This window comes from Zootoca vivipara, chromosome 7, assembly GCF_963506605.1.
Source record: "Zootoca vivipara chromosome 7, rZooViv1.1, whole genome shotgun sequence".
Taxonomy (NCBI): domain Eukaryota; kingdom Metazoa; phylum Chordata; class Lepidosauria; order Squamata; family Lacertidae; genus Zootoca; species Zootoca vivipara.
In genome coordinates, this window is record NC_083282.1 from 10,196,610 (window position 1) to 10,214,139 (window position 17,530).

Sequence of the window (17,530 nt, forward strand, 5' to 3'; positions counted from 1 at the left end):
TGAACGATCCCCACCCTGCATTGTTTAGTTTCATCGTTTAATATCATTTAATATGGGGGCAGGCAATTGCTTTCTCTCTGAGGGGCCGCTTCAAACATGGCCAACTTTTCAGAGGTCATATTCCAATGGTGGACAGGGCAAGAAACCCAAACACAATGAAGAGTAAAGATGGCCTCCAACCATCTATTCCATACACAAACACACAAGTTCCAGACATACCAATGCTATGGTCGGACCAAAGACTATGTTTCCCCTTTTGTATGGAAGACGGGCTCATCTTTCCTTTTGCACTGTTGCTGAGATTTGAGCTGGCAGATGAAGAAGGAACTGGGAGCAGGAACACGGCTTTTGAATGCTGCAAGCCGAAGGCATTTCAGGTCATTACCAGCGTCCTTAGAAAGCAGCAACTTCCCGCTGCTTCCTAGACTGTGCCAAATTCAAAAGCGATTCAACATTTTATGGCATAAGATGCCTTAGTTAAGCCAGCGACTGATTCCTAAGCCATGGCTTGCGTAATTGTGCTGTACAAAGCCATGTACAGCACAGTTGTACAAAGTTCAGCTTTGCGCAAAAGGGTCTGAAATGAGCCGCGGTAACTGGGATTGATATTGGATGATATCACATGAGGGACCGGTTGGCAAAATGGACTCACGGGTCAAATGGGAAGGTCTGGCAGTCCTAATTGGGCCTACAGGCAAGAGGTTCTCTACTGCAGGTTTTATGTTGCATGTTCGCTGTTAGTAGTCAAGGTTAATGCTGGCATAGTTTCCTCTTGACAAAGTTTCCCAAGGCTGTTTCATTCTCTGGTTACAAGGGCAGCCCTGGTTAACATTAACCTTGGTTTAGCATTGATGCGTATATAATATTGGGCCATGGTTAAGACAGATAAAGAAGAGGGCATTTGCACTGAAGATGGAAGGAAGGAATGGGAGGGACCTTGGTTCCAGAATTGCAAAGCATGGTTTGGAGGGAACCAGTGTTACGTCTGCACCAGACCGTTGCCAATATGTATTTTGTAAATACAGCCCACTGTGATTTTTCTCCACCACAGAATTGCTATAAACCTTTACTTTGTGGTAGGAAAATGTGTTGCGTATACAGAGGCAAACTTTGCTGTAGGAAGGTGGGATAGTGGCCAACACAATATGAAGTAACTCAGGTGTAAAATAATTCTGCCCTCAGGACAAATGGTTATCGCGTTTGCTTTGAAATGTCCACAGCAAATGTATATCATCTCAGACCAATTTCAAACTGGTGATTAAAAAAACCCAACAACTATTGAATTTCACAGAGTTATTCTGAAGTTATCTACTAATGGAATATAAGATTGTATTCTGTTCTAGTCCCACTCAGAGTAGACCCATTAAAATTAATGAGTGTGACTAATTTAGGTTCATTAATTTCAATTGCTCAACTCTGAGTAAAACTTAGTTGGAGTCAATCCATGACTTTTTTTGCATTTGATGTTGGGCTCACATCTAACTGCCTCTGTAGACATGTCCATAATAGCTCTCTGAAGAAGTGTTCTGTGATTTGTTTTTTAGAAATAATACCCTTACCTGCCAACAAAAAATAGTCTGTATCTGTATGTGTTATACCTATACTGTTCCACACACACATATTTCTGATATATAGTTTTCACTTTATATTTTAAGTTTCCTGAACAATGAAGTGTTAGAAGTCATTAACAGTTACAAATATATGTTGCTTTTTTTTTTAAGGGAACCCTATCCCAGAAATCACATGGTTAAAAGATGGGCAACCTTTCCTAGAGGATGATAGCCATCAGTTAATATCCAACGGGCGCTTTCTTCAAGTTGCAAATACACAAGTCTCTGACACGGGGAGATACACCTGCATTGCATCCAATACAGCTGGAGACAAGAGCAAAACCTTCAGTGTTAATGTACTTGGTAAGATTTCTGTGTGTTTTCCCATAGATGAAGGCAGAGCTGTTTCAACGGAATATGTCAGTAAAATATTTCGCTTGCAATTTCCCCTAACATGTTGCACATCTTTATGCTCGTAGGGATATATCCACTTTTATACACACCTTTCTATTATATGCATTTTTGTATACATTGGTCAGAGAAGTGAATTGCAAAATTTGGAGAAATCTGAAGCTTGAAGGATGGCTGCATTTTGGTTCACATTTTGGACTCTTCCGTACTTCTACTTGTCCTATGCCTAGAAAGCACAAGTCTTAGAAGTTTTGCCCTTGCCCCTCCACTTTTCCCTGGGAACACAGCTCTTTAGTGCTAAATCAACCCAATTGTTGTTGGGTTTTTTCCTTTCTTTCTGATTCAGTGGTAATGAATGGGTTTCCGCGGGGGAAAGCAGCCAGGCAATGGAGGTGTGTATAAGCCCACTGTTACAGAATGTGTGAATTTGACTAAACCAAATTTATTTCCCATCACAACATATAACAATAAAAATGCGAATGCATTTATATAACAGAGGAAATTCATATAATAATAATAATAATAATAATAATGCAATAAAACATCAGACATTAAAAACTTCCCTAAACAGCTGGGCAGCTCCCAACAGAATATTAAAAACATGATAAAACATCAAACATTAAAAGCTTCCCTAAACAGGCCTGCCTTCAGATGTCTTCTAAAAGTCAGATAGTTGTTTATTTCCTTGACATCTGATGGGAGGGCTTTCCACAGGGCAGGTGCCACCACCGAGAAGGCCCTCTGTCTGGTTCCCTGTAACCTCTCTTCTTGCAGTGTGGGAACCGTCAGAAGGCCCTTGGAGCTGGACCTCAGTGTTGGGGCAGAACGATGGGGGTGGAGACGCTCCTTTAAATATACTGGGTTGAGACCGTTGAGGGCTTTCAAGGTCAGCACCAACACTCTGAATTGTGCTCAGAAACATACTGGGAGCCAATGTAGGGTCTTTCAGGACCAGTGTTATATGGTCTCGGCTGATGAATTTTCGTGCAAATTTTTAAAACTCAGCCCTAATTATTACAGAAATGTGAGGAACCGAATTTAAGATTGGAAAAATGAGGAGAATGAGAGAATGAAAATGGCAGGTCCATCCATCCCTAGCTACAGTGGTGCCTCGACTTATGAATTTAATCCGTTCCGAAGGCACCTTCATAGGTCGAAAAATTTGTAAGTCGAAAAGCGCCATTGGAAATGCGATTTCCCATAGGAATGCATTGGAAACGGAAAAATTTGTAAGTCGAAGCAACCCCATCTAAAAATTCATAAGTCGAAAAACCCCTATCTAAAACCTCCACGATTTATGTTCAGATGTCGAGAAATTCGTAAGCGAGCGGCCATTTGCCCCATTCTTAAGTCGAAAAATTCAGTTGTCGAGTCGTTCGTAAGTCGAGGTACCACTGTACGTGCAAAGCTGCTCACCAGGCTTGGGGTGCTTGGTTTAAATATAAATAGCTCTTGTCCCAGGGATCTTGGGAAATTGTACATTGGTGGTGGTGGTGAGAATTTTGTTACAGATCCTTGGGCTTCTTACAAAAGTACAACTTTCAGAATTTCTTGGTGGTAGGGGTATAACCCTAGGGGTGTGCCCAGATGCACCCTAATGTTTCAAAAAAAGGGGGGATTGTGGTGAGGGAAGCAGTGGTTGGGGAGAGAAAAGGCGGAAGGGAGAAACAGACACAGAGATGCAGGCAGAATAAAAAGGCAGGAATGCCTGCATCTGCATCTGTTTCATGATTCTGTTTCCACCCAAGCTCCACACTCCACCTTTTGCTCACACCTGGTGAGGAGTATCTCATTCTCTAGGATAGGAAGATGCAGAAACCTTAATGTGTTTTGGTCAATTCGGGTTAGCTCATTATCTGGTTAAATATAATGATAATGAAAATTGACTGTATATTATACACCTGGTTATCAGAACAGCAAAATAATAATAAATAATCGTATTTTGTGTCTCATTTTTTAAAAGTATTTTCAAAGTAAAGTTTAGATGTTAATTTAAAGAAATAGTTTAAGTTTTAATTTGTTTGATGAATAAAAATAAATCCCTTTATAGCAGAGTTATGTATTCAATAAATGTTCGTCTGTAAAATTATAATAAAAAATCCCTAGGTGCACACCCTAATGAAATTCGATGTACATTCCTATGGATGTAACTAGATATGCCCTTGGATTTAGTAGCAGATATACCGGATGTTTTCTGCTGGGGCAAATATACACACTTCCTTACCATCACCATCAAAGGTTCAAACGTGGTCACTGTGTTGAATATGCAGCTGGAATCCACAGGAACCAGTTACTCTACTTTTCTCTTATGCGTCTCCTTCCCACCCCCACCCCCGGTTCTTGTTCAGTGTCTCCATCTATTGTGGGTGCAGATAATGACGGGGGCACCGAAGAAGTCACAGTTATTTTGAATAACCCCACATCACTGGTTTGCGAGGCTTATTCCTATCCCCCGGCTACAATCACCTGGCTAAAAGATGGAGCTCCCATAGAATCAAATAGGAACATCAGGATTTTGCCAGGTAATACATTTTTGTTTCTTTCTATTATTTTGATTGCAGCTTTTGTCACTGTATTACTTAGAGAAGTCTAGGCGGGGCAGAAAGTGATGCACAAGTTTTAGTCAATTGCTGCTCTTCAAGTGGGCAGAATTTAATGTGTTCTGCATCTTGTACAGCTATACAAGATGCAGAACACACTACAGTTTTTTTTAAAAAAAGTTTTACCACTTCACTTATCCTAAAACAGGCATCCCCAAACTGCGACCCTCCAGATGTTTTGGCCTACAACTCCCATGATCCCTAGCTAACAGGACCAGTGGTCAGGGATGCTGGGAATTGTAGTCCAAAACATCTGGAGGGCCGAAGTTTGGGGATGCCTGTCCTAAAAGCATTAGGAGCAATCAGATTTTTCAAAATAAAAATGGAATGTGGACCTACCAGTAATTCTCATTGATGTGGTAAACCTCTGTCTGGGTTTACCATTCCAGAGTGCAGATGGGGGGCTCATGTGATCGAATAAACCTCTAAACATTCCCTCTACATAAGAATGAACACATGAGGGAGAAGACTAGGTCAGAAGCGTTCTTCCTGGCATTTTGTTTCCACATGGAGGGAATGTTTGTTTGGCGGAACGTTGCCTTACATCAGCTTCATTCTCATTACAAGAGAGATAACCTTTTAATCCATTTTAACTGTGCAAACCTGAAGTTCTGGTTTATCCTTGAATCCCTCATGCAAAATTGTGACCGTCTAGAGCAGTCTTTCTGACTCTTGGGACCCCAGGTGAACTGCAACTCCCATCATCCCTACCTAGCAGGACCAGTGGTCAGGGATGGTGGGGGGAGTTGTTGTCCAACAATATCTGGAGACCCAAGGCTGGTCCAGAATCACTCTAGCTAGAGCCCACCTCCCAAGAATTCCTTTAGTACTTCGGCTTTAGCATGTGATGAAGTAAACATGGTTTCATTTTTTCCCCCATTGGCATTGTTAGCCAACCATGATTCATACAGTGTCCCTGCCTGTTTCAGAGGAAAGCATACAAGCATTAACCTAAACAAACCATATTGTTTCACAGGTGGCCGAACTCTACAGATTCTGAATGCCCAGGAAGACAATACTGGCAGATACACTTGCATAGCTACAAATGAAGCAGGGGAAACGTTAAAACACTATGAAGTCAAAGTCTACAGTAAGCATGCTAACAATCTTGCTGTAATCGCTATATTTTTTGTTTTCTCGCCTCACGTTTTCTCTCCATTGTGGCTGGGGATTTATGATGCAACCTCATTCATTGACTGAATTTTTCACTTATGAACCAAAGTGAAGCCACATACCTACATTTTGTTTTGCTTCATTTCTCCCTTGGCATGCTAGCGCCAAGTGAGACACCAGGAGAAAGGCTTGGAGCAGGCAGCTAATATGTCTGAGGGAAAGGAACAGCTTGCCAGGTAGGTAGTGGAAGAAAGGCTTGCTTAACTCTTTCTCATCCAGTCGTTTCCCCCATTCAAAATAGCTTCCAGCACCTGTTGTTGCAGGTGCTGTAGGAAAGAACTTTCCACCTACCCTGTTTCTCATATTTTAAGACATACCCATAAAATAAGCCATAGCAGGATTTTTAAGCATTCAAGGAATATAAGCCATACCCCGAAAATAGACATAGTGATAGGCGCAGCAGCAATGCTGGCCACGGCAGGAGGAGGAGGAGAAAAATAAGACATCCCTTGAAAATAAGCCATAGTGTGTTTTTTTGAGGAAAAAATAAATATAAGACATGTCTTATAATATGAGAAACACGGTACATGCGAAAAAGCAACTTGAAGTGTGGATATTTTTGAGTGGAGGGGGGAAAAGACTAGAGAAGAAACCGTTAAGCAGCCTTTGCCATGCTTCCTCTCGAGACTGCAGACTGCATTTCATTAAAAACTGAAGAAGGCATCTGTTTCATGTGTAAGTCATGTCTTCTTTGGTCTTTCATTTTAACCTTGGGTTTTTCAGCTGGAAAGCCCGTCAAAACAAAAACATCCAGTTGTTAGAGGAAAGTGCAGATGGTGGCCTCTTGTTGTACCTCAACAGGAATACCGTTACACACAATAGGGGCAAGCACACAGAAAGCCCTGCTGAGTTACTGTGGCAATCTTTGGGACTTTCAGGAGAAACTAACTCTCCTGCAGACAGCAGCAATCTACTGGGTGTATAAGGGATGTGGGTGGCGCTGTGGTCTAAACTACTGAGCCTCTTGGGCGTGCCAATCAGAAGGTCGGCGGTTCAAATCCCCACGACGGAGTGAGCTCCTGTTGTTCTGTCCCAGCTCCTGCCAACCTAACAGTTCAAAAGCATGCCAGTGCAAATAGATAAATAGGTACTGCTGCGGCAGGAAGGTAAACAGCGTTTCCATGTGCTCTGGTTTCCGTCATGGTGTTCCGTTGCGCCAGAAGTGGTTTAGTCCTGCTGGCTGCCTGACCCAGAAAGCTGTCTGTGGACAAACACTGGCTCCCTTGGCCTGAAAGCGAGATGAGCACCACAACCCCATAGTCGCCTTTGACTGGACTTAACCGTCCAGGGGTCCTATAAGGGATAAGGTGGTCCCTCAAACAACCTGCTGCTGAACTGTTTATGACTATATGTGTTACCACCACAACACCTTGAGCTGGTCCTGGTAGCAGATCAGTAGCTAGTGGTACAAGCAACCCAGTTGCTGCATTCTGAGCCAGCCTGCAGATCAATCCCAAAGGATACATCACATTGCAGTAATTCAGTTACCAGGAATGACTAATTGCTGATGTGGGCATTCATGTGGTGCAAGTCACCCATGCATGCTCTTTTTCTGATAATGCAGTGGATATTGAAGTGAGAAACTATATTTCAATTAATGGGCTCTTTCTTTCTTTGTGTGCAGTCCCTCCGACCATAAACAGAGGGGACTTGTCAGGAGTGGGTTTATCTCCTAAAGAAGTGAAGATCAGAGTGAACAACAGCTTTACACTGGAGTGTGAAGCACATGCAATTCCTGCTGCGGGCATCAGATGGTACAAGGATGGACAGGCCAGTCACCAAATTACTTCCTTTCAACAAGCAGTTTTAAAAACAAAGTTTTCTACAGCACCGTCTTCTTTCCCTCTATCCCGTCTCACAAAAACATAGTAATTCAGCACCCTAGGAAGCTCTCTTTTCTTTCCATGGAATGCGTAAAGCTGTGAATACCACACCATCTCAAAACCACAGGATGGCATATGAGTGCCTTCTGCACTCTTGTCTTTTTGCAGTTCCATATTGCTCCTCCTTGGTCTTCGTTTTTAGCACTTTGTGCTTAGAATCGGTTCCGTAGTTTGCTTTCACTGGCATGTGGATTATTGCTCTTGGCTCCTAGAATTTTATAGGTACTGACATAAGAGCAAATCCAATCAACTGAGAACTGGATGCTCGTAAGTTTTTCCAGAGCTGGTCTTTTGGCAAGAGTTAAGAGTCCCCGCATGAGGAAGCACATTAATAGAAATATTATTCTTGTTTCTGTTGGCAAAGCAGAGGGGACCAGCATACGGTCCCTTTTAAAACGACTCTCTTCTTAATAATTTGCAAGTAAACAAATTGGAAATGATAATGGCTTCAGCACTGAGATGGAAATACTAGGAAAAATGGACTGTTAGATCATGACTTATTTCAGACCTACACAACTTGCAGCCCGAATACGTGTGAGGTGCATAGCTGTCAAGTTCTCCCCCTTTTAAAGGGAAATTCCCTTATGCTGAATAGGCTTCCTCGTGAGAAAAGGGAGAATTTGACAGCTATGGTGAAGTGTTTAGGTAACCTCCTGTTTTTGCTGCCTCCTCAGAACTGCAAGAACAGAAAGGTCAAATATCAAACACCAGGCAGAGGGGAAATGGGCAACAGGTTCCTGGGTGCACGAAAGCATGAGGTTGTAGTTAATGCTACTCAGAGTAGACCTATTGACTTCAATGGATATGACTCATACATTCAGTTCAATAGCTCTACTCTGTGTAGAAGTTAGTTGGATACAACCCAATAAGGGCCAGACTGAAGTAAGATGCTGTAGTAGCATAAACCAGTGAAACAAATCCCACTAGTGCAGTAGGACGTCCCGTCCCCCCAAGTACAGACCCTGCTTCAACCCCATACAACTCTAAGTCCGATGCAAAGCCTTGCTGGCTGGGTTTTCCAGCTCCAGTGCAAAAACCACACCACTGGTTTGACTTTGTGGTTCACAAAATATGGGCACGTTTTATGCATGTAACATTTCATGGGCATTTAAAAATAATAATGAAATTCTCATGTGCGCTTCTTGATAATTAAATCACAGCCTATTGCATCAGATGACCACATAACAATCCAAGCCAGCGGGCGCGTTCTGCAAATCAAGTCAGCTCAGATATCTGACACGGGCCGTTACAGTTGTATAGCCTCAAATATCGCTGGAGAGGATGAGCTGGAGTTCGATGTCAGCATCCAAGGTAAAAAGGGTCTTGATTTCCACCTGCCTATCCATCTCTTTGGGTGATAAGAAAAAACCCAAATAGGCCTGTGTTTACTTAATACATGCATGTCCAAAGTCCATTTCAGGGGCCTAATCCGGCCCGCCGGTTGGTTTAATCCGGCCCGCCGGTTGGTTTAATCCGGCCTCAACAACTACTTCAACCCTAAAAAAAAGCTTAACAACTTCATTCCTAAAAGAAGGATAACAACTTTGGCTGGCCCTTTGGTCAACCCTCACGACCCTTCACTTCATCAAATCTGGCCCTCTTTGAAAAAAGTTTGGACACCACTATGCGGCTTGGGACCCTCGTACCTACGGGACCGCCTCTCCTGGTATGCCCTGTGGAGGACCTTAAGGTCCACAAACAACAATATTCTGGAGATCCCGAGCCATAAGATGGCTAGATTGGCCTCTACTAGAGCCAGGGCCTTTTCAGTACTGGCCCCAACTTGGTGGAACGCTCTTTCCCAGGAGACCAGGGCCCTGCGGGATTTGTCATCTTTCCGCAGGGCCTGCAAGACAGAACTGTTCCGCCTGGCCTTTGGGTTAGACTCAGCCTGACCCCTCTGTTTTCCTTCCTCATGGCTTGGACTTATGGACTATTTGAAATGAGGCTGCGCTTTAAATTTTAATACTGTATTTTAATCTGTATTTTAATTAATTGTTTTTATGTTTTATTGCAATTCTGTTGGTGTGAGCCGCCCTGAGCCCGGTTTTTGACTGGGGAGGGCGGGGTATAAATAAATATTTATTATTATTATTATTATTATTATTATTATGTTAAGAGCAATTGCTTGTTCTATTTATTAGCAAAATGGGTGGCTAGCATGCAGTTAGGTACATTGGCAGCAAAAATGGAAGGGAATAGGAAAGATTAAATGTCTCATTCTTTTCCGCTTGCCTGTTGCCTGTGTCGTCTATCACAGTGCCCCCTCATTTCCGAAAGCCGCCTGGAAGCTGGGAAGACGGTGACGTGTTGGGTGGTCAAGGAGGAGGAGCCAAAGATGTGATCGTGAATAATCCTCTTTCTTTGTACTGTGAGACTAATGCTGTTCCCCCTCCGGTACTCACGTGGTATAAAGATGGTTACCCCCTGAGTTCCAGTAATAAAGTATTGATCCTGCCAGGTCTGTATGAAACAGATTAGCAATTATGAATTAAGATAGCCAGCCAATGTCCCCTCCACAGTCTTAAGAAAAGCATTTCTTCAAGGGCATTTTATGTTAAGGTTATTGTTTGAAATCGTTTGGGTAAACCTATGAATGCTGCAGCATGCTGAGATGCTCTGAATACAGGTGAAACTCGGGAAATTAGAATATCGTCGAAAAGTGCATTTATTTCAACTTATTATTTTTTATTTTTATTTTAATTTTTACCAATGCTTTCTTTTGGAAATTCCACAGTAATAAAACAAATAGATACAATAATACAAAAATAAACATTGCTATTACATTTCATTAATTACATTCCATTTATAATTGACCCGCCTAACGACAAATAATTACAATTACAGCAAATAAAAAGGCTTGACATATCTTGCTTTGCATGGCATGCATCTATCTCATATATTGGTTTCACCTTTTAAGTTGCATTACTGAAATAAATGCACTTTTCGACGATATTCTAATTTTCGGAGTTTCACCTGTATTTATTTTTTTTACAATAATTAAATTAGCGCCCCCACCCCACCCCAGTGTCCTTCATGTGCCGCACGACTCTGAGTTGCAGATGAGAAATTCATGTGTGAGCTAATAAGAGATAATATGCTTCCAGTTCACACACGTGAACACTGGCAACCACACAACTAAGAATTGCAACACATAGGGTGTTTTGTAGGGAGTTTAATTCAGGGAAGGGCAAGATATTACCCCCTGCCTCCTAAAGGAAATACATTATGGCAGTGCTCTGTGACCCACAGTTCCTTTGTTTTGCTTCCAGACAGAATTCAAAGTAATGTGTTAGTATTAAAACTTTCTGCTAATTTTTTTGGGGGAGGGGCAATACCTTTGAGATCAGTTCCTCCCTTACTTTTGTGTCTTTTTCTGTACCATCTGCATGCCTAGTCCAAACCAATAGAGATGTTTTCAGTGGCTGTTGTGCAGCCTTGAAGCTGCAGAATCTGAGTCTGAGCATTTCGCGGGTCTGCTGTAAGACTTTTGCGTACTTTTTATATCGGCAATATGCATTATATGAAAACAGTTTTTCTCATTGTTTCCTTTGGTTTCGAAGCATTGTGGTCTGTCCTTTTTAAAAAAAAAACCCAAAATGAGTTAGGTCCAAAATGTAAATAAAACTTACCGGTAATTTTGGAGGAAGACATGATGACGGTTCAGCCATCACTGCAAACAGATGCTTGCTTCTGCAGATGGAATTTGGTGCATGCTTTAATTTTAGGATAGGCCATGGGTTGGGGGGGGGATGCACAAGTATATCCATTCATTCAGGTCTTGGGAGAGATCTGTGTTTAGAATGGCAGAAAGTTCATTTTTGTCTTTTTTTCTAGGAGGTCGTGTACTGCAGATTCCACGGGCGCAGAGTGAAGATGCGGGACGATATACGTGTGTGGCTGTAAACGAAGCTGGGGAGGATTCCATCCAGTATGATGTCCGCGTTCTTCGTGAGCTCACCTTACTTTGTTCAATTTTAGCCATCCTCTAGCCCTTTTTAATGTGGGGAAAGGGACATGGTAAAAACATTTGTTGTAAGGGATCCTGAGCGTCAATCCCCTGCAATGCAGAAAAGGAATAGGCTTTCTAACTGAAGGGTCTGTTGTGCAAACACAACTCCCAGACAAGCAAGAGCTTCATTTGCAATCCTTTTTTATATCTTAAAACTGTGGAAGGTATCTCTATCCCACCTCTCTGTTGCCATCTCCCCAGGCAGTTAACAAATAAACCATAAAAACTAGCAAACTAACATTGTACAGTGAAACTGCCATTCTAAATATGTTTTGTGGACTGTGTGTTTCCTCTTTTGTCTGTGCATCACAAGATTCTCTTTTGTGAAACAGGCATTTTGTGGTGCTTTCAACAGTATCTTAGATTTCCAAATATGCCTGCAGGCCCATTCAAGGTTGGGAAGCCCTGAGCAGGGCTGGCGCGCTAATAAAGGCAAACTAGGCCACTGCCTAGAGCGCCGGAATTGAGGGGCGCTGCGCTGGCCAGCCCGCCCGCCGCCCACCACTGCCTGCAGGGCCGTCCCTAGGCTTGGGCTGGGGGGTGCCAGGGAACCTGGCGAACAGGGGCACTGGGGAGGAGGACGCGGGAGGCGATCCTCCTCTGAGGCCGCCGCCGCTGTGCGCGCCTTCTGGAGGCTGGCCTGGGCGGTGGACACTGTTTCCGTGCCGCTGCCGGCGCTGCTTCCTCCCGCTCGGCCCAGAAGCGCCCGCAGCTTCTGATTGGCTGCAGGAGCACCTCTGGGCCGAGCGGGAAGCGGCCGAGAGCAGAAAGGAAGCAGTGCCGGCAGCCGCACAGAGACAGCGTCCGCTGCCCTGGCCAGCAACATGGGCTCTGTGCCCTTTTTCATCCCTCCTGCCATTCACACTGGGGGGGGGGGCAGAAGGTGACCTCGCCTAGGGCGCCAAAAATCCTAGCACCGGCCCTGGCCCTGAGTCATCAGCATAATCATTCCCCCTGCCTTCAGGTCAGCTTCCTCCTCAGTCCCAGTAGAAAGGGGACAAAACTAGAATTACTTGGCTCCATCTCTCATTGGCTCTTGCGCCACCTACTGTTGGGATCCCTGTCTTTTACCCTACCAGTCAAAATGGGCACCAGTCACCACTTTCTCAGCGACTAACATGGCTTTGAGGAAGACCCCAAATGTGCCTGAATGAAACTGAAATGGGTTCTTCTGAATGTGCAGATCCAGCTCTCGGTCTGCAGAAATGACTCTCTTGTGAGATCCCAGTGTGCCATGGCTGAGGCAAAAACTCTAGATGAGCTTATTTTTCCATTGTTTGATTCTACATTTGTGACCCAAACATGCTGCTGTTTAGTTCATCTACTGGGATATATGATTGGCTTGTGAGAGAATTGTTCAAAATTGATTTCGCTTTCTCACAAAGCCCTATGCCTTTGGAGCCATTACTGACCTCACAGGGATTTTTAAAACACGCAAACCTATGCCTCCTATTCTGGACCACGTAACATTCTCTGTATCTACTTGTAATAAAAGAGTTGTGTTTCAGTGCGTTTCCATGTAGGGGTGTGTGTGTGTGTGTGTGTGTGTGTTTTAATTAACATCAAAGTCATTTAGGCCTAGGGCTGCTGTGTTTCCCTGATAAATGTGTTAGATTAAACACTGAAAAGCTGCCCCCTCTGTTGAATTCTGTTATTTACCGGGAACAGTCAGCCAAGTTTTTTTCTGCAACATACTTAAATCTAAAATACATGAATTTAAGTCTTTTTTAGTCCTGATCAGTGTTTATGAATGGTGGCTTTAAGCACAGTAAGACTATTCAGCATCTTGGGGTATTAATCGGAAATCCAGATTCCATTTCACTCTCAATCCACTTTGGCCAGAGCTAAAGTGGCTCAAGTCCAAATACTACATTATAACTCACTGTGGGTTATACATCTCAAAGCCATGGCTGTAATATGTCTGGATTGCCCACTATAGTTTGCCATTGCCAGCTTCTCCTCAGGCTGCATTCAAATGTGCAAATGTGTGAGACGCTTGACATGATGGTTAGAAATTTCACGAAGAAAACGCTTCCTCCTTGACATTTTCCATCGATTCTAGTGCCACCATCCATTAATGGAGCCAATGGGGACATGCCTGAAGAGGTCACTGTGCTGATAAGCAACATGGCAGTGATGGAATGTGTGGTCAATGGCAGCCCTAATCCAAGCATAACCTGGCAGAAAGATGGGCAGCTCTTAGTTGAAGACTCCCAACACAAATTCTTAGCCAATGGAAGAACACTTCAGGTAAGTGGAGACACTTCAGTTAAAAGAGGAATGACCATATGGTAGCCAGTGGACCAGATCCCACTTCAGAAGCAATTTGATTTGTATAGAGCACCTTGCCATTTCAAGTAGTGATTCTTGGATTTCCATTTATGGACAGCAACTCCAAGATAAAAGGGTAAAGGGGGCCCCTGACCATCAGGTCCAGTCGTGTCCGACTCTGGGGTTGCGGCGCTCATCTCGCTCTATAGGCCAAGGGAGCCAGCGTTTGTCCGCAGACAGCTTCCGGGTCATGTGGCCAGCATGACAAAGCTGCTTCTGGCAAACCAGAGCAGCGCACGGAAATGTCGTTTACCTTCCCGCCGGAGCAATCCCTATTTATCTACTTGCACTTTGATGTGCTTTCGAACTGCTAGGTGGGCAGGAGCTGGGATCGAGCAACGGGAGCTCACCCCGTCACAGGGATTCGAACCGCCGACCTTCTGATCAGCAAGCCCTAGGCTCAGTGGTTTAACCCACAGCGCCACCTGGGTCCCTATACTGTAATACCTTAATATTCTTAGGCACTCCTTATATTAATGGTGTTTGATTCCTATCGGCAGTTGCTCTTCCCTTTCACCACACTTAACTCAGTGCTATTACTGTACATCTTTTTAGAGATGGTGTGATTTCCCTCAACAAGTGGTCTCTGAATCATCCTTGTTTCATAGCTCCTCCTTCCGTCAGTGTACATTTCAATAAGCCTGTGCATCCTAGAAAATACAGGGAATATGGTACCTACAAACACAGCTTACTAAGTGGTGACAACTTACCACAGCAGGCAGATGACCATGTGATGAGGATAAAGTTACTATACAGAGTAGTAATAGCTATAACCGATATCGATCATTTAGTTGGGGTGCATGAGCCAGCATCATAGCTGCCAAGTTTTCCCTTTTCTCGCGAGGAAGCCTATTCAGCATAAGGGAAAATCCCTTTTAAGTAGGGATAACTTGGCAGCTATGGCCAGCATAGACATTTGACTAGACATTATTAATTTAGAATAAATGTCTTGTTTCGCTGTCTTTATTTTCTCCCTCTAGGTCCTCAGTTCCCAAATAACAGACACGGGCAGGTATGTCTGTACTGTGGAGAACACTGCAGGAAGTGCCAAAAAATATTTTAATCTTAACGTTCATGGTAAGATAGCTATTTTCTAAAATGCTGACTGATTATATTCATATAAAGAACAGTTGCCAAAAAAAAAACAAAAAAAAACCCAAATCTGTTCCTATGTTTTATTGACTGTGTTTGGATGTCGTGATAAACTATGGTTTTATTGTGGCGGGAAAGCCTCGGGCGTGCATATTCCTCTCCCTGCTCCCCATCCAGCAGCATGGTTCACAGGAAAAGATTGGAAAAACTCACTTTCTATTTCAATTTGCCACAGTTTAGTGTTATGCCTAAATCCTAAACTGGGATTAATCTAGATTAACTGTGGTTTGTTTGAAATAATATTTATTTATTTATTTATTTATTTATTTATTTATTTATTTATTTATACAGGCAGACAGACAGACAGACAGACAGACAGACAGACAGACAGACAGACAGACATACCCCGCCCATCCGGCTGAGTTTCCCCAGCCACTCTGGGCGGCTCCCAACAGAATATTAAAAACATAATAAAACATCAAAACATTAAAAACGTCCCTAAACAGGGCTGCCTTCAGATGTCTTCTAAAAGTCAGGTAGTTCTCTATTCCCTTGACATCTGATGGGAGGGTGTTCCACAGGGCGGGCGCCACTACCGAGAAGGCCCTCTGCCTGGTTCCCTGTAACCACTTCTCGCAGGGAGGGAACCACCAGAAGGCCCTCGGAGCTGGACGTCAGTGTCTGGGCTGGATAATGGGGGTGGAGACGCTCCTTCAGGTATACAGGACCGAGACCATTTAGGGCTTTAAAGGTCAGCACCAACACTTTAAATTGTGCTCGGAAAGGTACTGGGAGCCAATGTAGGTCTTTCAGGACTGGTGTTATGTGGTCTCAGTGGTCACTCCCAGTCACCAGTCTAGCTGCCACATTCTGGATTAGTTGTAGTTTCTGGGTCACCTTCAAAGGCAGCCCCACGTAGAGCGCATTGCAGTAGTCCAAGCGGGAGATAACCAGAGCATGCACCACTCCGGCGAGACAGTCTGTGGGCAGGTAGGGTCTAAGCCTGTGTACCAGATGGAGCTGGTAGACAGCTGCCCTGGACACAGAATTGACCTGCGGACAATTAGCCAGCTTCATAAACCATAGTTAGAATTTGACTTGTTTCAAGCAAGCCATAGTTGAACTTTGTTGGGTTTGGACAACATAACAAGCTTTGGTTTATTAAAAATGGAAGCAAAAGCTTCCCAGATCCTCCTCATGACTGAGGAGGAGGAGGAGGAGAAGGGGAAGTAAATTTATGCCTTTAACACAGCATCTGATTTGCATTTAATATTTCTTGTCAACTGTGAACTCCATCTTTTTCTCTCTTTTTTTTTTTAAAAAAGGCCTATCATTCCAAATGAAGCAATCCCTTTAGTTTAGCTCCATCTTTCTCTTAAAACAAAAACTATGTAGGAAATTAATCCTTGGCTGGGACTTCCTTTGAAAAACAGTGCTGGGGATCTTCATGAGAAGGGCCACCCAGTTTGCGCTTCTTTCTGATGCAAAAAACATAGTCCTTCACTAGCGCGAGTTATTTCCCTTCAGTGCCAAGATGTGAAGCATTTCCTGCCATTTCTTCCTGCTTTTAAAAAACAATGGACTGCTTTTCCTAATATTAAATGAGGGATAAAGCAAGGCAACATTGCTTGAGAATTATAGCAGAATGCATGCTGTGTTCAGAAAACGGCAGTGCATTTCCAAGGTTCTGTGGGTTTGGTTGTTGATTTCCTGATTATTTTCTTTCTACACCTTATCTTGGTTACCTTACGTAACCTCATCAGTTTCCATTAATTTCAGTACCTAATATATTTTGATGATATGCAGCTATATCTCTCTACCTAAGATCTTTCCCCCTCTGTCCTGTTCTACATCTCTGCTTGTCTGCCTGATTTATCCATTTGGTTGTCTCATCACCATCTCAAATCCAACATGTCGAAGACTGAACTCTTTAACTTTGCTCTCAAACCTTCCACTCTTTGATCCCCCTCCATATCCATTGACAAGCTTACTGCTGCTGGCTTTCTCTTCGACTCTTTATTTTGCTCTCTGCTCTCAGTCAGTACCAAAATATGTTTTTTCTCCGTGTACAAAATAGCAAATAATAATGATAATAATAATTCATCTGTTTGAAACGCTGGCTCATGTTCTGTTTTTCTTCCTGCCTCCACTATCCTAATCCTTGCTAGGCCTCCTAATTCCCCGAGTGGCCACAAAACTGCTCACCGCTGCAGCCACTTCTGGTATTGCAGGTGTGAGTGTGTGGGCATAGCCAGGGCCGGCCTAAGACATTTTGGCACCTGAGGTATGGTTACCAGATGTTTTTCAAGGAATCCGGGGACATTTAAAAAATAAGAATTCATGTTTTATTTTAGGAAAGGGTTGCCCAGAGTTCTTGACCTTTTTTTAGGGGGGACGGCCCCAAAGTTGTCGGGCGCGCACCTCAACACAAGTCAGGCAGAGAAGTCCATCTACAAACACACAAACGAAAAAAAAAAG

The 17,530-nt window shown here is 43.4% G+C and overlaps 1 protein-coding gene across 3 annotated transcripts in view; it reads left to right on the top strand.

The window, feature by feature from the left end:
* Window positions 1-17,530, top strand: part of HMCN1 (hemicentin 1) — a 280,560-nt gene that overhangs the window by 175,791 nt on the left and 87,239 nt on the right. For all 3 annotated transcript variants that reach the window (XM_060276655.1, XM_060276656.1, XM_060276657.1), the window contains 9 exons: window positions 1,722-1,913; window positions 4,310-4,483; window positions 5,538-5,651; window positions 7,359-7,504; window positions 8,778-8,928; window positions 9,878-10,078; window positions 11,455-11,568; window positions 13,692-13,879; window positions 14,941-15,037. In XM_060276655.1, the coding sequence (XP_060132638.1) occupies window positions 1,722-1,913; window positions 4,310-4,483; window positions 5,538-5,651; window positions 7,359-7,504; window positions 8,778-8,928; window positions 9,878-10,078; window positions 11,455-11,568; window positions 13,692-13,879; window positions 14,941-15,037 (1,377 nt within the window). The remainder of the gene's footprint in view (window positions 1-1,721; window positions 1,914-4,309; window positions 4,484-5,537; window positions 5,652-7,358; window positions 7,505-8,777; window positions 8,929-9,877; window positions 10,079-11,454; window positions 11,569-13,691; window positions 13,880-14,940; window positions 15,038-17,530) is intronic.